This window comes from Oenanthe melanoleuca, chromosome 1A (assembly GCF_029582105.1).
Source record: "Oenanthe melanoleuca isolate GR-GAL-2019-014 chromosome 1A, OMel1.0, whole genome shotgun sequence".
In the NCBI taxonomy this organism is placed as follows: domain Eukaryota; kingdom Metazoa; phylum Chordata; class Aves; order Passeriformes; family Muscicapidae; genus Oenanthe; species Oenanthe melanoleuca.
The window spans coordinates 1,895,218-1,910,212 of NC_079334.1; the positions used below are offsets into that span (position 1 = coordinate 1,895,218).

A 14,995-nucleotide genomic window follows, 5' to 3' on the forward strand; every position below is an offset into this window, starting at 1 on the left:
AGCATCAGGATCAAGGTCTGTGTTTAGTTGGCAGGACAGCTCTTGGTGGGTTTCACTGAGGTTAGCCAATAACCCTGTAACTTTTTCATCAGCCTTGAGATAGTTTGCAAGGACATTTGGAGCAGTGTCTCACTGCAGGTGCTGTTTGACTTCTCTGTTCCAGGAGTAGCAGCCAAATAAGTTCAAATAAAATGATCCAAATTTTACAGTGCTTATTCTGGTAACATTCACCGTTTGTCTTCCTCAGATAAAGATTAAATGAAAACCAAATCAGGGCCGTTGGAACTGGCCATTTAACAGCTGGAAGGAACACTGGAGACATCTAATGGAAGATCAATATGTGAAGAGTACACTCCAGAAAACACTATGTTTTCTTTTCCTTTTTTATTTTTCTTTCTTATATATTATCTACAAGCACAAGCTTTCATATTTTTAATGTAAAAATGCATACAGATCATTATATATATAAAAATCAACTAGCCTTGTAGCAAACTGCCAGATCCAACCATCCCCAGGTTGGGGACAACCTGTCTGGATCCAGGTGCAAACCCAGTGGCTGATCCTCACTTCCACCTGTAGTTGCACCAAACCCCCAGATGTGAAGATTCTCAAAGTTCTAGGGAAGTTTTGGGTCCTGATCCAGGTCTTGCAGCACGGGCATGACTAACTCTTCATCAATTGAAGATAAATATTAAAAAAACTTCATAAGTGACAATCAACTTGTTGCAGGTAACAAGTATCCCTTTCACCTTTCCTCCCCTTTTTTGTTCACTGTCCTTCCCATCCTCTCTCTGCAGAAATGGCAGCGAGCAGAGGAGAGAAATTTAATGTTTGTGTCACATACATACACTCAAACAGCAGCAGGAGAAACAGAATTTAATCTGTTGATGTCTGCTGCAGAATGTGGGTTCATGCTGCACTCAGCCCTTTCAATGCTTTGGGCAATTTTGGGCTCAGTTTGCACATTGTGGAAATATGACAGACTTATATCCAGTAATATGTTGCAACATTGTGAGCAACAGGAAATCAAATGTATTTGACACTATGCAATGCACATCAACAGATTATAATACACCATAGTAGAACAGGCTTTGAGGGAAAAAATTAATGAACAGTTAAGTAAAGAAGTTTGTGTTTGTTTTGTATGACAGGTCACAAAATTCAGCCTTCTTTTTGACCAAGTGTTTATCTTGTTTGGCATTTTTCAGATTCAGTCTTTGCAAAGGAATGTTACTATTTTTATTGCAGGTTCTTTGTGTAACAAGGGATGTTTGCACAGTGGAACATTTTACTTTCACCAGGATTTTATTATTTGTCCACACAGACGTTATAAAAGAAGATACAATTTGCTGGAAATCTTTTGGAAAATATGAGGGCTGTAACTCAGCCTCTCCTTCCTTTCAACTCCTCTAGTATGAGTATGATTAATTATTTTCTCTTGTCATTAATGTATAATCTTTTTGCATTTTGAATGCAGCTCCAGTCTGAACCCCAAGAAAGGTTTTTCAGATAAAAGAGCTGTTGAAGTTTCCTGAGAGGGATGAATCAATTGCTCAGCACACCAAAGCTGTGTTGCCATGGGACTGCAGGTAAGGATTTTGTTTACCTCAGATACGTGCAGCAGCACTGATGTGAAAGATAACACAACCTTAGAGCTTCAACTTGCAAATGCTCCCTCTGCCTCCTGATGTAACTAAATTGTTTACAAGTTCAGCCCCTCAGCTAAAAAATTCTGGTTTGTGAGCAGGCAGTAGCTCCCTCTTTTACACTTGGATTGATTCTACTAAAAATGGCAAAATCTCTATTTTTTTTTTTTTAATGTATTTTTTTAAGTTAATGATATAATGAGAAGTTTGGGAACAAGTGTGTCACAGAGGCCTGTTGCAGGAACCCCCTGCCCAGAAGCACACAGTGAAGTTTCCACTGCAGTGTGTCCAGCTGATGTGCAGCAACACATGTGAACACATGTGAGGACAAAAACACAGACATTGACTCCAGGACAGTGAAATGAGTTTTTACCACCTAGAAAACAGAGAAAACAAACAACAGCCCAAATAAAATACACATCTGAATGTGATGTTCTTTGCTGGTTGGGTAAAAGTGAAAGTTCAAAAAAAAATTTAATTTGGTAAAATATCTTTAAGTGGATACTTTTAATAGAAGTGTTAATTTGGAACTTTTCTGTGTTCACTGGGATATACAGATCTGCCTGTTCCACCTGCATGGCCATGTATAACTCCACAAAGTGCCAGCCAGTTGGATTTACTCACTTTCCTACATCTGTGGCAATTTGCATTTGATAGCCTTTGGAGTTACTTCCTCACAAACAACCAATGAAGTACAAGGCAGAGGAGAATACAAGGGGGCTGTTGCTCAAAGGAGAATACTGCTAATTTATCATCCCAGCCCATGAGCTGCCAACTTGATAGCTGGCTTAAATGAAATGATGAGGGAGAAGGAAAAAAGGTGTTTTATCCCAGGCACCAAAATCTGACAAAATGCGTTTCTGCTTCAATGTGCCAAATAAAAGTCACAAAAAACCTGCACTGCTTTAAGCCCCAGAGTGCTCCAAGCAGCGTCTGGAAGCTTAAACAGCTGAAAATTATGGTCTTTTGATATGGTAGAGGCCATTCAGAGTGATTTACATTTGGGCTTAGACTTTAAGTACTTGCCTTCCCAAGGATTCAGTTCTTTTTAGGTATAAAATAGACTAAGAGGAACTACTTGAATTAAAAAAAAAAAAAAAAAGAAAGAAAAAGAAAAAAAACAAAAAAGCTAAAAACTACCCATAGCTCAACCATTAGTAATATGGTTCTCTTTTTTTCAGTTTGAATTTCCATACTCCCATTTCCCCAAGCACAGTACTACATTTTCAGGAGGAAATGCTGAAATGCTGCTGGACTAGATGATTATTTCTGGAGAATTCTGCAGTTTCAGAGGAGCTGGAAGAGCAGCTGAACTTCATCTCTCTTGAAATGTGTGTCTGGCTAAACACCCCAGGTAATAGACCTTTCCTGTATTTTTTGCATACCTTGCTAAGAACATCAACAGTTATGGATTTGACAAAAATAACAAGGAAGGAGTGCAGGCATACAATGAGCCAACTTAGAGCTGGTGAAGGTGTCAGGTGAACTTTCTGATTCAACACAGCAGCCTCTACACATATTCAGTCCTGGAGAACACCAGGTGTGCTGGTTGTTGATGGACTGAGGGCTGAATCTTACTCTCCAATGGCTACTGAGCAGCTGTCTGGCTGGAAATGGTGTTTAGGCACTACTGACTTGCAGGGGATTGGAGCTAGCCACGTAGAAGCAGAAGATTCTCTCTTGGTTGCCAATCCCCACAATTGTCTAGTCCTTTGGAGTTCATTTGGTGTTTATTTTCTTTTCTTGGTGGCTTTTTTTTTTATCCCACATTAGTCAGAAGCACTGTGGCTAAATACATTTCAAAACAGGAAAACAGCACTCAAAAAAGTTTGTCTTTTTGGTTTCTTGCCTCGTTGCGAAGATTTGACCGTTGCCCCATCCCCACTCCAAGCTAACACGCTCCAAAACGCTTCCCTGCCTCGGGACAGCCCTTTTTTTTTTTAGCTGCTGATTTTGGTGAGCATCTTATTGATGGCCTGCTTGACGTGGGTGGTGGAGCTTCTCCTCCTGGTCTTGCCCTGCACCATCTTGCGGCGCCGCACCTCGCGGCACAGCTCGTAGAACGCCTCCACGATGTTCCCCTCTCCCGTGCAAGCCGAGCACTCGTAGAAGGCGCAGGCAAGTTCCGTGGCCAGCTTTTCACCTTCCTCCGTGCTGACTTGCCTGGAGTGATCCAGGTCTGCTTTGTTCCCCACCAGGATCAGGGTGACGTTTTTGGGCTTCTTGACTTCGTCCAGCAGGTTCTTGAGCGGCAGCATCTCCTCGAAGCTGCCCCTGTCCGTGATGTCGTACACCAGCACGAAGCCCTCGCCCCACCGCACGTGTCCTTCCTTCTGAATGGCATCCTCCTGTGGGACAAGACAGCAGAATGCCTCAGGGGTTTGGTTTGTGAAGAGGACAGCAGATCTTCAGAGAGGTTCTGGCCCTCCAAAGCCTACAAAGCTGGCTGCATCTGCTGTGCTTTATACTTTGCACACATTGCCTTGTCTATCCCATGGTCAAGGAGATTTATTCCACCCAGTGCCACGTCCTGTGCAGCATGTACACCTGGCATAGTTTAAAAGGGAGGCCTGACTGTGACAAATCTGCTCTTCACTCTAGTGGGAATCTTTGGCTGCAGTTGTCAGGCCTCACCACTCGACTGTAGAAATAGACTGAGACTTTGTGCCTACCCATGGGGCTGGCCCTGAATAAAAAGGGATGGCAACAAAATAATTTACCCCCAAGGTAAGCCACTTGACTTGTTTGGTCTCCCAAGTAGGAAACTTTGCAGAAGGGTGTGGTTCCAGCATGGGGGAGGAGAGAAGGGGCTCTGCCCAGAACAAATCTGTGTCCCCAGAGCAGGGACACTGCCACCACCACCGTTTCCTCCCTGCTGCACGCCCGAGCCGAGGAGCTGGGGAGCAGCACACACACCCACGCACCTGGCCAGCTGTGTCTAGTATCTCCATGGAAACCACCTCATCATCAATGGTAGCTTGGTGACGGTATGTCGACTCTAAAATAAGAACACATGTTGTGAGAGGTATTAAAAGAACGTCATTTTCTTTTCATTTTTTTCCTTTTTTTTTTTTTTTTTTTTAATATATTTTTAAATCTTCCCCACAGATCTCCCAGCACAAAAGCAGAGATGTGATGCACAGTTTGACTCAATTTTCTTTGCTGGAGCTCTTCCAGCCATCCTGAGCACTCTCAAGTCCTCTTTTCTAAAACAGCAACACTTTTACCTCTCTCCACAGGGCACAGCATTTTCTTTCCCCTGTGTCAGACCAGCAAAAGCCTGGTGGATGCTGCACTCTGCACCCATCAAAGGACAGTTTGCTGGGGCAGAGCTCTGCAAAGCTGTATCTCTTTTTTTGTGTTTGCTCCCAGGAAAGACTGCTACCTTTGGAAAACAATACCACAACTCTCAAAGTATCCATCTCAACAGACTCTCACTGCATGGCTTGTTGATCAAAACCAGTATGGTTGCAGATCAAGGAACCTAACCACTAAGCTCAGGCCTTATACTGTGAAAAAATTACAGAGCAGTTAGGTATTTTAGGAATGTGTGCTTTAAACATGCTGAAATCATCACATTCCCCTCTTCCAGCAAGGGATCAAGCAGAGATTCCCTGTTTATGATTTATAAGGATAACCAGTGGGCATTAAGCATTTACACTATGGAAAAAAAAAACCAACAACAACCCTATATACTGTCCCAGGTCCTGGAAGCAAGCAACTAATCAGGAAACTAATGACAAAGGAGCTTGTTTTATCTTAATAAGCTGATAAGCTGAATTTGATAGCATTTGACCTAAAATGTGGAAAACTATCTGTGCTAACATTCAGATTTATTACTGTTGCTAGCTCACAGATGTCCTATATCAAAAGGCAAATATGTAGGCTGTAAAAGTCTGGCCAGTGACTGGGAATGTTTTGCATTGTCAGAGACACAATTCTTTCATTTGGTGCAAATCTCTTCAATAGGAACCAAGGGTATCTCTTTAGGAAACCCATTTCTTGAACTTTAACTTCTGGAAGGGCTCGTGTTTCGTGTTTTCATTTTTCACTTAAGGATGTCACCTCTTCACAATCAGGAATGTTTCAATGCTGCCAGTGCTGCAAAGAGTCTCTTCCCAAACCAAAAATGTCACTCCCTCCCTGTGCCACCTCAGCTGCTGTAACAGCCCAGCTGTCTCCAATAGGACAAATGGTCACTTTACTTGGGCAGATGGCAAGCTTGCTGTAGGGTTTCAGGCCATGAAGACTGGGTTTTTTTAAAGGCTGGATAGCATTTCCAGGCTGTTGAAGGAGCTGGAGGCTCCCTTTGAGATCCTGAGGCTGTACCTACACAGCAGAGTGAGGTATGTAAAGTCCCTTGGTGTTATGTCTTACCTGTGCCTTCCACAAATCCCTCCTAGCTGCAGCAAATCCCTCAGGGAATGCAGAAAAAGCAGGAAACTCTAGTTTGGTGTCAGAGCTGCACCTTCAATGAGTTATTTCAGTGCTAGGCTGGGATTCCCTGTGCAGGTCTCCAAGCTCCAGGTTATTTAGGAACTCCTGCTCTGTTTCCTTGGGGGAGGGATGGCTCTCTCAGCAAGGAGTGTGACTTCAGCTCCTCACTTGCTAAGGCTTTGCTCATATCCCTGCAACCATCTGGCCCTGCTTGGCAAGTGGCTGCTGAGAATTTGTCCACAGAACCTGAGAAAGTGCTCACCCAGCAGCTTTATGGCTGCAGGACATCTGTGAAATGTCCTCAGGGTGGGGTAGACCATACCCAGCTTCCCTATGAAATAGAATAAATCTCAAGGAACAGACTTGTGCTCACCATGCTGCAAGAATCTTAAATTCTTGACCTCTCAAAATAGGATTTTTATGTTGCAAGTTTAACTTGCTTTGGCTGCTCAGGTTGGAAAGGAATTTGGTCTTGGATGAGTAGCACCAATTTAGGTCAGACTGGTGTAAATAAATCCTGTGAAATGTGTGTCTGTTCCTGTGCTCTGGAATGTGTGGTAGCTGTGTGAATTTTAATGAGGAGTGTAAAACAGCTGGATGTTGAAAGCATTTTTGGTGTAATCACAGACATGGCTCCTCTCCTTCTAGGGAACAGAAAAATCTGAAGAATCTGGTTGTCTTGTAAATCATGAGCCCTGAAGAGGTGAGTTCCAGTCTGCTCACATGGTACCTCACTAAAACACTGCCTTGCTTTGGGATTTATTAGTATCATTTTCCTTGTGGCACTCCTTTTCTTTTTTTTTTTTTTTTTTTTTTTTTTTTTTTAAGAGTAATTACAGGGCTTGAGATAACTTCTGGACCCCCGACTGAAACAAACCACTGACAACACAGCTGTGTTTCAGCTAAGCATCCTTGACTCCTATTACAGTTGATGAAATAAAATGGGTGCTGGTGGATACAGCTTGTCTGAGCTCTTTAAATTGCACCTCAAAAGTACTTCAAAGTCCAAAATTGGCCAGATGAATCCAGGCTGCTGAGCACACTGAGCCATGCTCTGAATCTGTGGGAATAGATTGATTTGCTCTGCTTCAATCTAAATAAGTGAATCTGACCTGTTCTTGCAGGTCTGGGGGTGTGCTGAGCTTCCACATTCCCAGCAAGGGGCTCAAGGAGCTGCTGAGTGTGGCTGGGAAGGCTGGTGCTCCTGGTCACAATGAAACTGAAATCCCCCTGCACTCCTGCTCTGCAGAGAACTGTCCTCATGGTTCCATTGTTTGAAAAATTAAGGTTTATTTCAAATATATGTAGAGCTGTCAAAAGGCCTGAGAAACATGTTGGAAAGTGGCAGCAGTTGGTTTGGTTTTGAGCCACAATAATTAATTAATAAATTCATTAATAATTCATTCATCAATTTCACAATAATTCATTATTAATGAATAATCAAATCTCCATGTATGCCGAATAATTATGGCAAAAATATTTTGCAGGAGGAAAAAAAAACCCAAACAATTTCTCTTAGGGTGCTTGGTGTTGATAAGCATATTACAAATATCTCTATTCTTCTGAGCAGTATGATTAAAAAAATACAGGAAAAAAACTGCTTAGGTAGGGAAAACTTTGAAGCCCATTATCCACAGACTGTCTATGGATGAAATATTCATCACAGCTTCATCACATCACATCTCATCCTTGCACTGTGCTTAGTGTGATATTTTTAAAAGTTTTGGCCTATAAGTCTTGGCTGATCATCTTTCCAACCTTTCTTTTCTCCAGGACTATCCCATTTTTCTGAGTATATTTGTTCCAGAATATTGTATTTTGTAGAGAAAAAACTATTATTTGGAAATTAATTTCTAGTTTTCAGGTTATATTTAGAGTGATGTAAAAAGTTTTAGTGATGTAAAAAGCTGTTTTCAATACTTGTTTACTTTTTACCAGCAATATATATTGGGATATGTCACAGCCCTAAAATAAAATATTTGCATGGAGGTGTTTCTTGGTTTTAGGAGAAGGCAAATCAGCTGAGATGGAGTAATAAGACAAACTTAAGCCAGCTTGGTCTCTTGGTTGCTTTTAAATACAAAGGGAGCCAACCTCTCTTTCCATAATTAGTTGATTTTTTTTTTTTTTTGTCAAGAAGGGTTACTAAAACAAGGACATATAAAAATGCTTTAAGAATCTTGGGTCTAATGGTCGTTTTCAGCCAGATAGATCTGAGAAATGGAAAAGATTTGGAGAAAGATTCTTTTTTTTATTTATTTTTTTGTTTGGTTTTTTTTCAGACCAAAAATCTCAATTAATAGACATGAACTTTCAAGCCATGGTTAAAGTCCTGTTGGTGACAATATCTAAAAGACTAAAACTTCCCATAATTAGTTCTGTTAACATAAGTTGTTTATTGCTTGGGGTGGTTTTTTGGTCCCTTACTCATTTAGACTCCTGCAATCTCTGGCACCCACCATGTGCACCTGTCTGCCACATCTGAGAACAGTGACTTTGGCAGCCCACTGGGGAGAAAAAATTAAAATTATTACTAACCCTGGTGTTGTTCTCCCAGCCCTGGTGAGGTCTGTACCCTTCTGCATTTCTTTGCTGCCTCAGGAACTTTTCACATTTTAGAAAACCCCTTTGAATATTCTCCTGACTCAGAAAGTCTCTTCTGCCTTCCTCCTTCCTCAAGCTCAGCTTTTCTCAAACCACAGCAGAATTTATTTTTCCTGCTTGCCTCTGGCTGCTCCCTCTGTTATTTACCTTACAGGAGGGTTTTTATTTTGCCACCTCCAGTGGTTTTACAGTAAGCACAATATGGCACAGTAATTGTGTATTTAGAACACATTTCTAGTGCTAATGCAGCATAACCTATTCATTAACAGCCCCAAATGAGCAAAGTTGAGTTATTTATTAATAATGCCATCAAACAAGATGCCATGAATGACCATTGCATCATTTTTATCACGTGTAAAAGGAGAAAAACCAGTAAAAATAATGTTTCTAAAGGAAATTTTGTGACTGATGACTGGACTCAGACCCTTCAATGCTGTGCACGTGTAGCCCCAAGAGTCAGGAAAAAGGGAAGGAGAATTCCAGGAGGTTGTCCCCTCACCACAGGTGTTGTGTGCTCTCAATGTGCAGATGACATGCTGCACAAACATTTCATCCAGAATATGCCTGAAAGAAGATGCTTGTTTGCAGAGATCTTTAACCCAAGTCTGGAGTCTCCAGCCTGCTCCTGGAATTCACAGGGTGATGTGAAAACCTGCAAACAGCTTTCTTTTTGAACTTCCCTTTTGGCTGCCCTCTCCCAGGCCACATTTGTTGTAATCAGAGTTGTGGCTGCAGTGCTGCAGGTGTTCCCAAACCTGTCAGGTCAAAGCTGAGCACAAAAGGAGGCACTGATGCTTGCTGAGCTGCTTTTAGCTGCCTTTTCTCTGCAGGGTGAAGCTCTCAGAGGTTTCTGCTCCTTGTAAATTGAGGCTGGGTGAGGCACAACAACCCCATTCATATCCCTAAGGAGGCACAGGAAATATTTGGGGCTGTCCCTGTCCATGCAGATGGGCAGAGATTGTTTGTGGGTGACCTTGGCAGAAGATTCAGGTGCTGTGGTGACTCAAGGAGGAAAAAAAATGCCCCGTGGAGCACAAGGATACATGCAAAAAAAACCAAAAAACAGCTACTGTAGTGTGAAAAATGGAGACAAATCCAGGAGAAATTAGGCTTGGTTAGGTTGCTGCTTATTGAGCAGTTTGTTTTTTATCACAACTTCCTATTTTTAATTAAGTGGGAAGGTAGTAGGTGGTGAGTGTTTGCACAGCCCCAATAGACTATAAAGTTCTCATCTTAGAATGAGAAAATCTGCTGCATCCCTAAAATTTCCTCTTTTTAGGTAGAACACATGGGTAATATAAACCTGGTCTAGGGAAAAACATTTTTTTCTTGATGTGTTGGTATTTTCAATAAATAAGGCTGCTAACAAAAATTGTACGATAATGTTCTCAAAGAGGACTTTAAAAACAATGAAAAATGTCTTTGTTACTTCCTGCAAATATGATTCTTCTGTTGTATGTGAGGAATGGGTTTCTTTTGAGAAGTGGTGTTGTTTTTCCTTTCCTCCAGGTTTTGCTCTCATTCAGCTTTTACTGGGATAAACAAAGAAAATGTGGGCAGGTACCTGGGAACTGAATTCATGAAGGCATGCTAAAACCAAACCAATGAAGGCAGAGCACTGCTGACAGGTAGGGAGTAAGCTCAATGGTTTAAACATTTTTTGGTTGTTTTGGTTTGCTGGTTTTTGATTTTAATTTAATTTTCTTGCCAACCCCTCGGTAGGGGTGCTGGTTCTTGATGGGAATTACATCACTGATAAAGTTAAGCCTAAATAAATCATATTTTGCTATGCCTTTTTGTCTGATTGCAGTAAGCCTGTGTTGGTGAAGCTGAGTTTCACCTCACTGAAAACTAACCAGTGAGACTTTTCTCACATCCAAAACAAGTAAAACAAAAGCCTTGTCTCCTGAAGGTGCAGAGGCAAGAAATGGAAAGTTCTGCTCATCTGGGAAACATTTCAGAACACAATGAGCAACAAAAGTAGGGGCAAAATATTTTGCAGCTGTAGCTATAGCAAGAGCAGCCCCTGCCATTCCTGAGTTTTGCTGTCTGTTGAGCTACTGTAAAAAAGAAAAGCAGTGTTTTTATTGCTGGCATCAGGAATATCTTCATCTTAAAACTCATATGAAAGAAAACAAACCACATTTTCAAATAAGTGCTTCCCATGTTATTGTAAGCATCTTCTGTTGCTGCTCTCAATTACAATTTCATCATTTCAAGCCTTTGTTGAGGATTTTAGAAGCCAGGGTTGGTGTTTTAAGGTGCTTTGGGCTATATGAGTCCATTTCCTCTGGAACACCTCAGAGAAACTGGGAATGCTTTCATGGCTCATTGCTGTAACACATTCAGTATAAATTCCTCCTATGAAGAGCACAGTAAAAATGGTGAAACATATTAAATGTATATCAAGTTAAATCATATTTCTGCAGTTTTGGTGTAGGAAAAATAGGATCACAGGAAGATGCCTAGGAAGGCACAACCTAGACTGCTGAGAACTGAATCCCTTAAGCAGGGAGGCAGAAGGAATGAGTAATTCTGTCAATAAAAACCAAGGATAGGAATAGCTGGAGTCTGGCTGTTCCCAGTGATTTATGGCAGTCCCTGAGGCACAGGCTGGCAGCCAGCCCTCCCAGCCCCAAATTTTTGGTTGCCATTACGTCTTGGACAGGCTGGAGCTGTCAACAGGGGTGTGCAGAGGAAATGTGCAGAAGGCACAGTTCTGCAAGGTGATGGCAGAACTCCCTGCTTTTCTGCTCTCTGTAGAAAATGAATCTTTTCCACCCTGAGCTCCTTGCAGACTGCACTATCCTGCAGTAGCAGGAGGGGCTGCCTTCCTTCCAGGCTGAACCCTTACACCCAAGGGTGAAGGTTCATCTGTTAATGATTTCTAAATACCTATTTTACTGTGGGCTGCTCTGCTACAAGCTCTGTTTGCTGTCTGGGCTGCTGTAGGGTTTTCATGCTGGGGACAGGCAGTTAAACCTTGAGGAGTGTTAAGGCAAACTTGCTGAGCAAGCCACAGGTCACGAAAACCAAAAACCCACAGTGCACTAAGGCAATGTTTCTTTAACTTGGGATCTGCAGCAGGGATGGCAATCCCAGGGATCAGGAGTTTGTGTTCTCATGGTATTCCAGCTGTCCAGACAATGTGTCAGCTGAATAAACCAGATAGCAAAGACAAACCTGGACAGCTCTATTTGGACCTGAGCTCTTTATCATGGCCTCAGTGGCACAAAGGCATCCCAAAAAACAGTTCTTGCATCTCCTCATGCTAGGATGAACTGCAATATAAAATAAATGATATTAAATGTTTCTACTCCAGTGAGATCTTTATTGCCACAGCTAAGCTGTTTCTGGTTCTCAAGCATTTTGATGAAACCAGTTTGGATATATCCCTGCTATATCCCTGATATATTCCTACTTTGCTCTGTTCATGTTGTTCATACAGACCTGCATTTATCCAGTGCAGAAAACAAACTCAGGCCAGCATTATTTACTAGCTTTGCCATATTTTTAATATCACATATGGGACCTCCAAACTTTCCTTGTGATTTCTGAATGATGCTGTTTTGCTAACAGAACCCCCCAGCCACAGATGTAGGCAAAACTGCCCTTCTAATGTAAAAATAATCACCCTTGCAAGAAGTTTTCCAGTGGGAAAAGCCTTCTTGCCAGTGTAAATACCTTCACAAAGTCCTTTCTGCTTTTCTTGCCACAGTGATGTAATTTGCAAGTCTTGAGCTCGTCTGTAGGAGATTTAGTTTTCTGCTGTGGGAGAATTCAGGCCTATGAGAGAGGTTTCTGTCTCCTTCTTTCAAGCAAGTTTTTACAGCTCTTACCCATATTTGAGGCTCTCTTATGGGCTATCTGTATGTTGCACTAGATAAGACTTAATAGAAACTTATGGTCAAGTATTTTATTCTGCCAGGAGAAAAAAAGAGTGAAAAAAAACTGTAAAGAAATTGTGATGTAGCCAGAAGAAATACTCTTCAAAAATATCACTATTAATCCAGTAGTCCTGGCAAAATTATAATTTCTCTTGAGACTTCTAGTTCTTAAATTTTCTTCTACTCCTTTAAAGTAGTGGAGAGTTTTCTCTCTATCCCCTTCAAATTAAATGAACTCCTTTTCTTTCTGTCTTTCTTTGCCTTCATACACAGGGCAGTCTGGTATGTCCTGTTCTGATTATCTGCTAAGAGAGAGTTTTCTTTTCAGGGGACTGGCAAGGTCATATGAAATGTGTGAGTAGCTGGAGAAAGACATCCAGGGGCAGTGTGAGAAAGCCAAGACACTTTTAGAAAGGTCAACAAAAATACCATCTCCTTGTTTGCTGGTATAAGTGGATTTTTGTTTCAAATCCAGCCTTTGATGAGCCTCTTAAATCTGAGTGTCATTTACTCTAAGGATTTAAAATCCTCCTGTAAGATGAAGGATTTTATAGGTGAGACACAGAGGCAGAGAGACTGCAGACAACAAATCAGTTACAGAAACAAGGAAAGAACTGAGGAGCCTGTCTCCTGCATTTACCTGGGGTTTGATTTGTTTGGGATTTTTTCCTACATAGCAAAAATTGATGTTTAATTCCTTGAGCCTCAGGAACCCCCTGATTCTCCCAACTATAGATAAAAATGCTACTCCAAAAGAAATGACAAAACATAGTTCATAATACCCCTCTTTTGTTTTTGGAGAGTTTTTTGTGGTGGTTTTGTTTTGTTTTTAATTCTTAGATACCCCAGCTCTGTTTCTAGTAAAGCAAATTGTTCAATTTTGGTTGGAACAACAAATGTGTTCTCAGAGAAACAATGCAAAATTATTTTTAAAAGTGCTCAGCCACAGCAATGGTGAATTTTCTGCTTTCATCATTTGATCCAGGAGATTCTCCCTGCATGTCAGGGCTCATGGAGGCAGGAAATTTGCTGCTACCCATGAAGTTCTCTGCAGGCTCTGTCTGCTGCTCTGATGGCTCTTTGGGCTCCCTCCTACCTTTCTGCCTTCCAGGAAAAAAAAAAAATAAATTTAGCAGTCCCCTTGATTACTCTTATTCAGCATCTCCAATTTTAAAATCAATTAAATATCAAAGTGAGCCACAACATCTCTCCATCTTTGAGCTCAGGTGAAGGCACCCAAAATTCTGGGCACTGCCAGGAGCTGCTGGGGGGGATTGCTGAGATGCAGAATTGCTGTTATTGCATTTTACTGGGAATGGGGAGAGCAGCTGAATTCCCTGCTGAATTCCCTGAAAATGATGGTGCCAAGCCCTGAGGTCCACAGGAGTCTGACATCCATGAGGAGAGTGTGGATCCACTGCTGCCCCACCCCAGCCAAACACTTTGAGATCTTCTAACATCACATTGAGTTTTTATGTTTTCCAAATTATGTTCCATTTAAGAGCATGTAAACATTAATGAATTTTGGTGAAACCCATGTGGGAATCCAGTCCCCTTTCTCAGTGCATATTTAACTATCTAAAGAAGACTAGAGTTTAGTGCTGAATTCTTCATGTATTTTGTATTTTAGGAAATAGCTGTATGTGTTTTTTAAAATGTGCAATTCCAGCCTGTTTCTACATAGAGCTCTTTCATCTAATTCTGTTGAAAATGTGAGATGGCTGCAATTTGCTTTAAATGAAGATGGATGTGGAAACCCATCCACCTTGATAATGCCAGGTAGGAATTTACCTTGAGGGATTCAGCATTTTTTGGAAAACCAAACAAAAACCCCAAGCCAAGATGGTGACAGTGACTTGCCAGTTAAACAGATATATTGGACAAGCCAAGGTTAAACACTCCCCAGAAAATGACTTTTGCTGTGGCTGTTGCCCTTTGGCTGAGAACAGTTAAATCAAAAGCAGAGATGTCATTTTGTCCTACAGTGTTTTCACAGATCCAACCTCTGCACAGGGGTGGCAGAGCTGCAAAGCCCTGACTTCAGCAGCAGCTCTGCTTTCCAAAAGCCTGCAGGGTTCAGTCAGGCTCCTCCTGCCAGAAAATGTTATTTTGGGGTTGGTCATTTGGCATTCTATCCAGGTGCTGCTAAAAATATGGCCCTTCATTTTCTTCTGGCAGGTTAGAATAGTAAGGAATATTTATAGGGTGTGTGTGCCACCCTTGAATAAGAAGAGGAATAGTTGTTTTTTTGTTTTTTTTTAATATGATGCTTAGTTTAGGTTAATGTTGAATTTCCATCAGGCCTTGAACAGCCTGGTGAAAGCTTTCCTAAAAATAGGAATTATCTGGGGATTCCTTGCATCAGAGGGCTAATGGGTGGTTGAAAACTTGACATAAGAAATAAACCATAAGTTTGATGGT

At 41.5% G+C, this 14,995-nt stretch overlaps 1 protein-coding gene across 1 annotated transcript in view; it reads right to left on the minus strand.

Annotated features, from left to right (window-relative positions):
* Positions 1 to 1,800: 1,800 nt before the first annotated feature.
* RERG (RAS like estrogen regulated growth inhibitor) overlaps positions 1,801 to 14,995 on the minus strand; it is an 84,177-nt gene continuing 70,982 nt past the window's right edge. The window contains exons 4-5 of the mRNA XM_056482483.1: positions 4,571 to 4,644; positions 1,801 to 3,994 (exon numbers count right to left, since the gene is read on the minus strand). Of these exons, the coding sequence (XP_056338458.1) occupies positions 3,587 to 3,994; positions 4,571 to 4,644 (482 nt within the window). The 3' untranslated portion in view covers positions 1,801 to 3,586. The remainder of the gene's footprint in view (positions 3,995 to 4,570; positions 4,645 to 14,995) is intronic.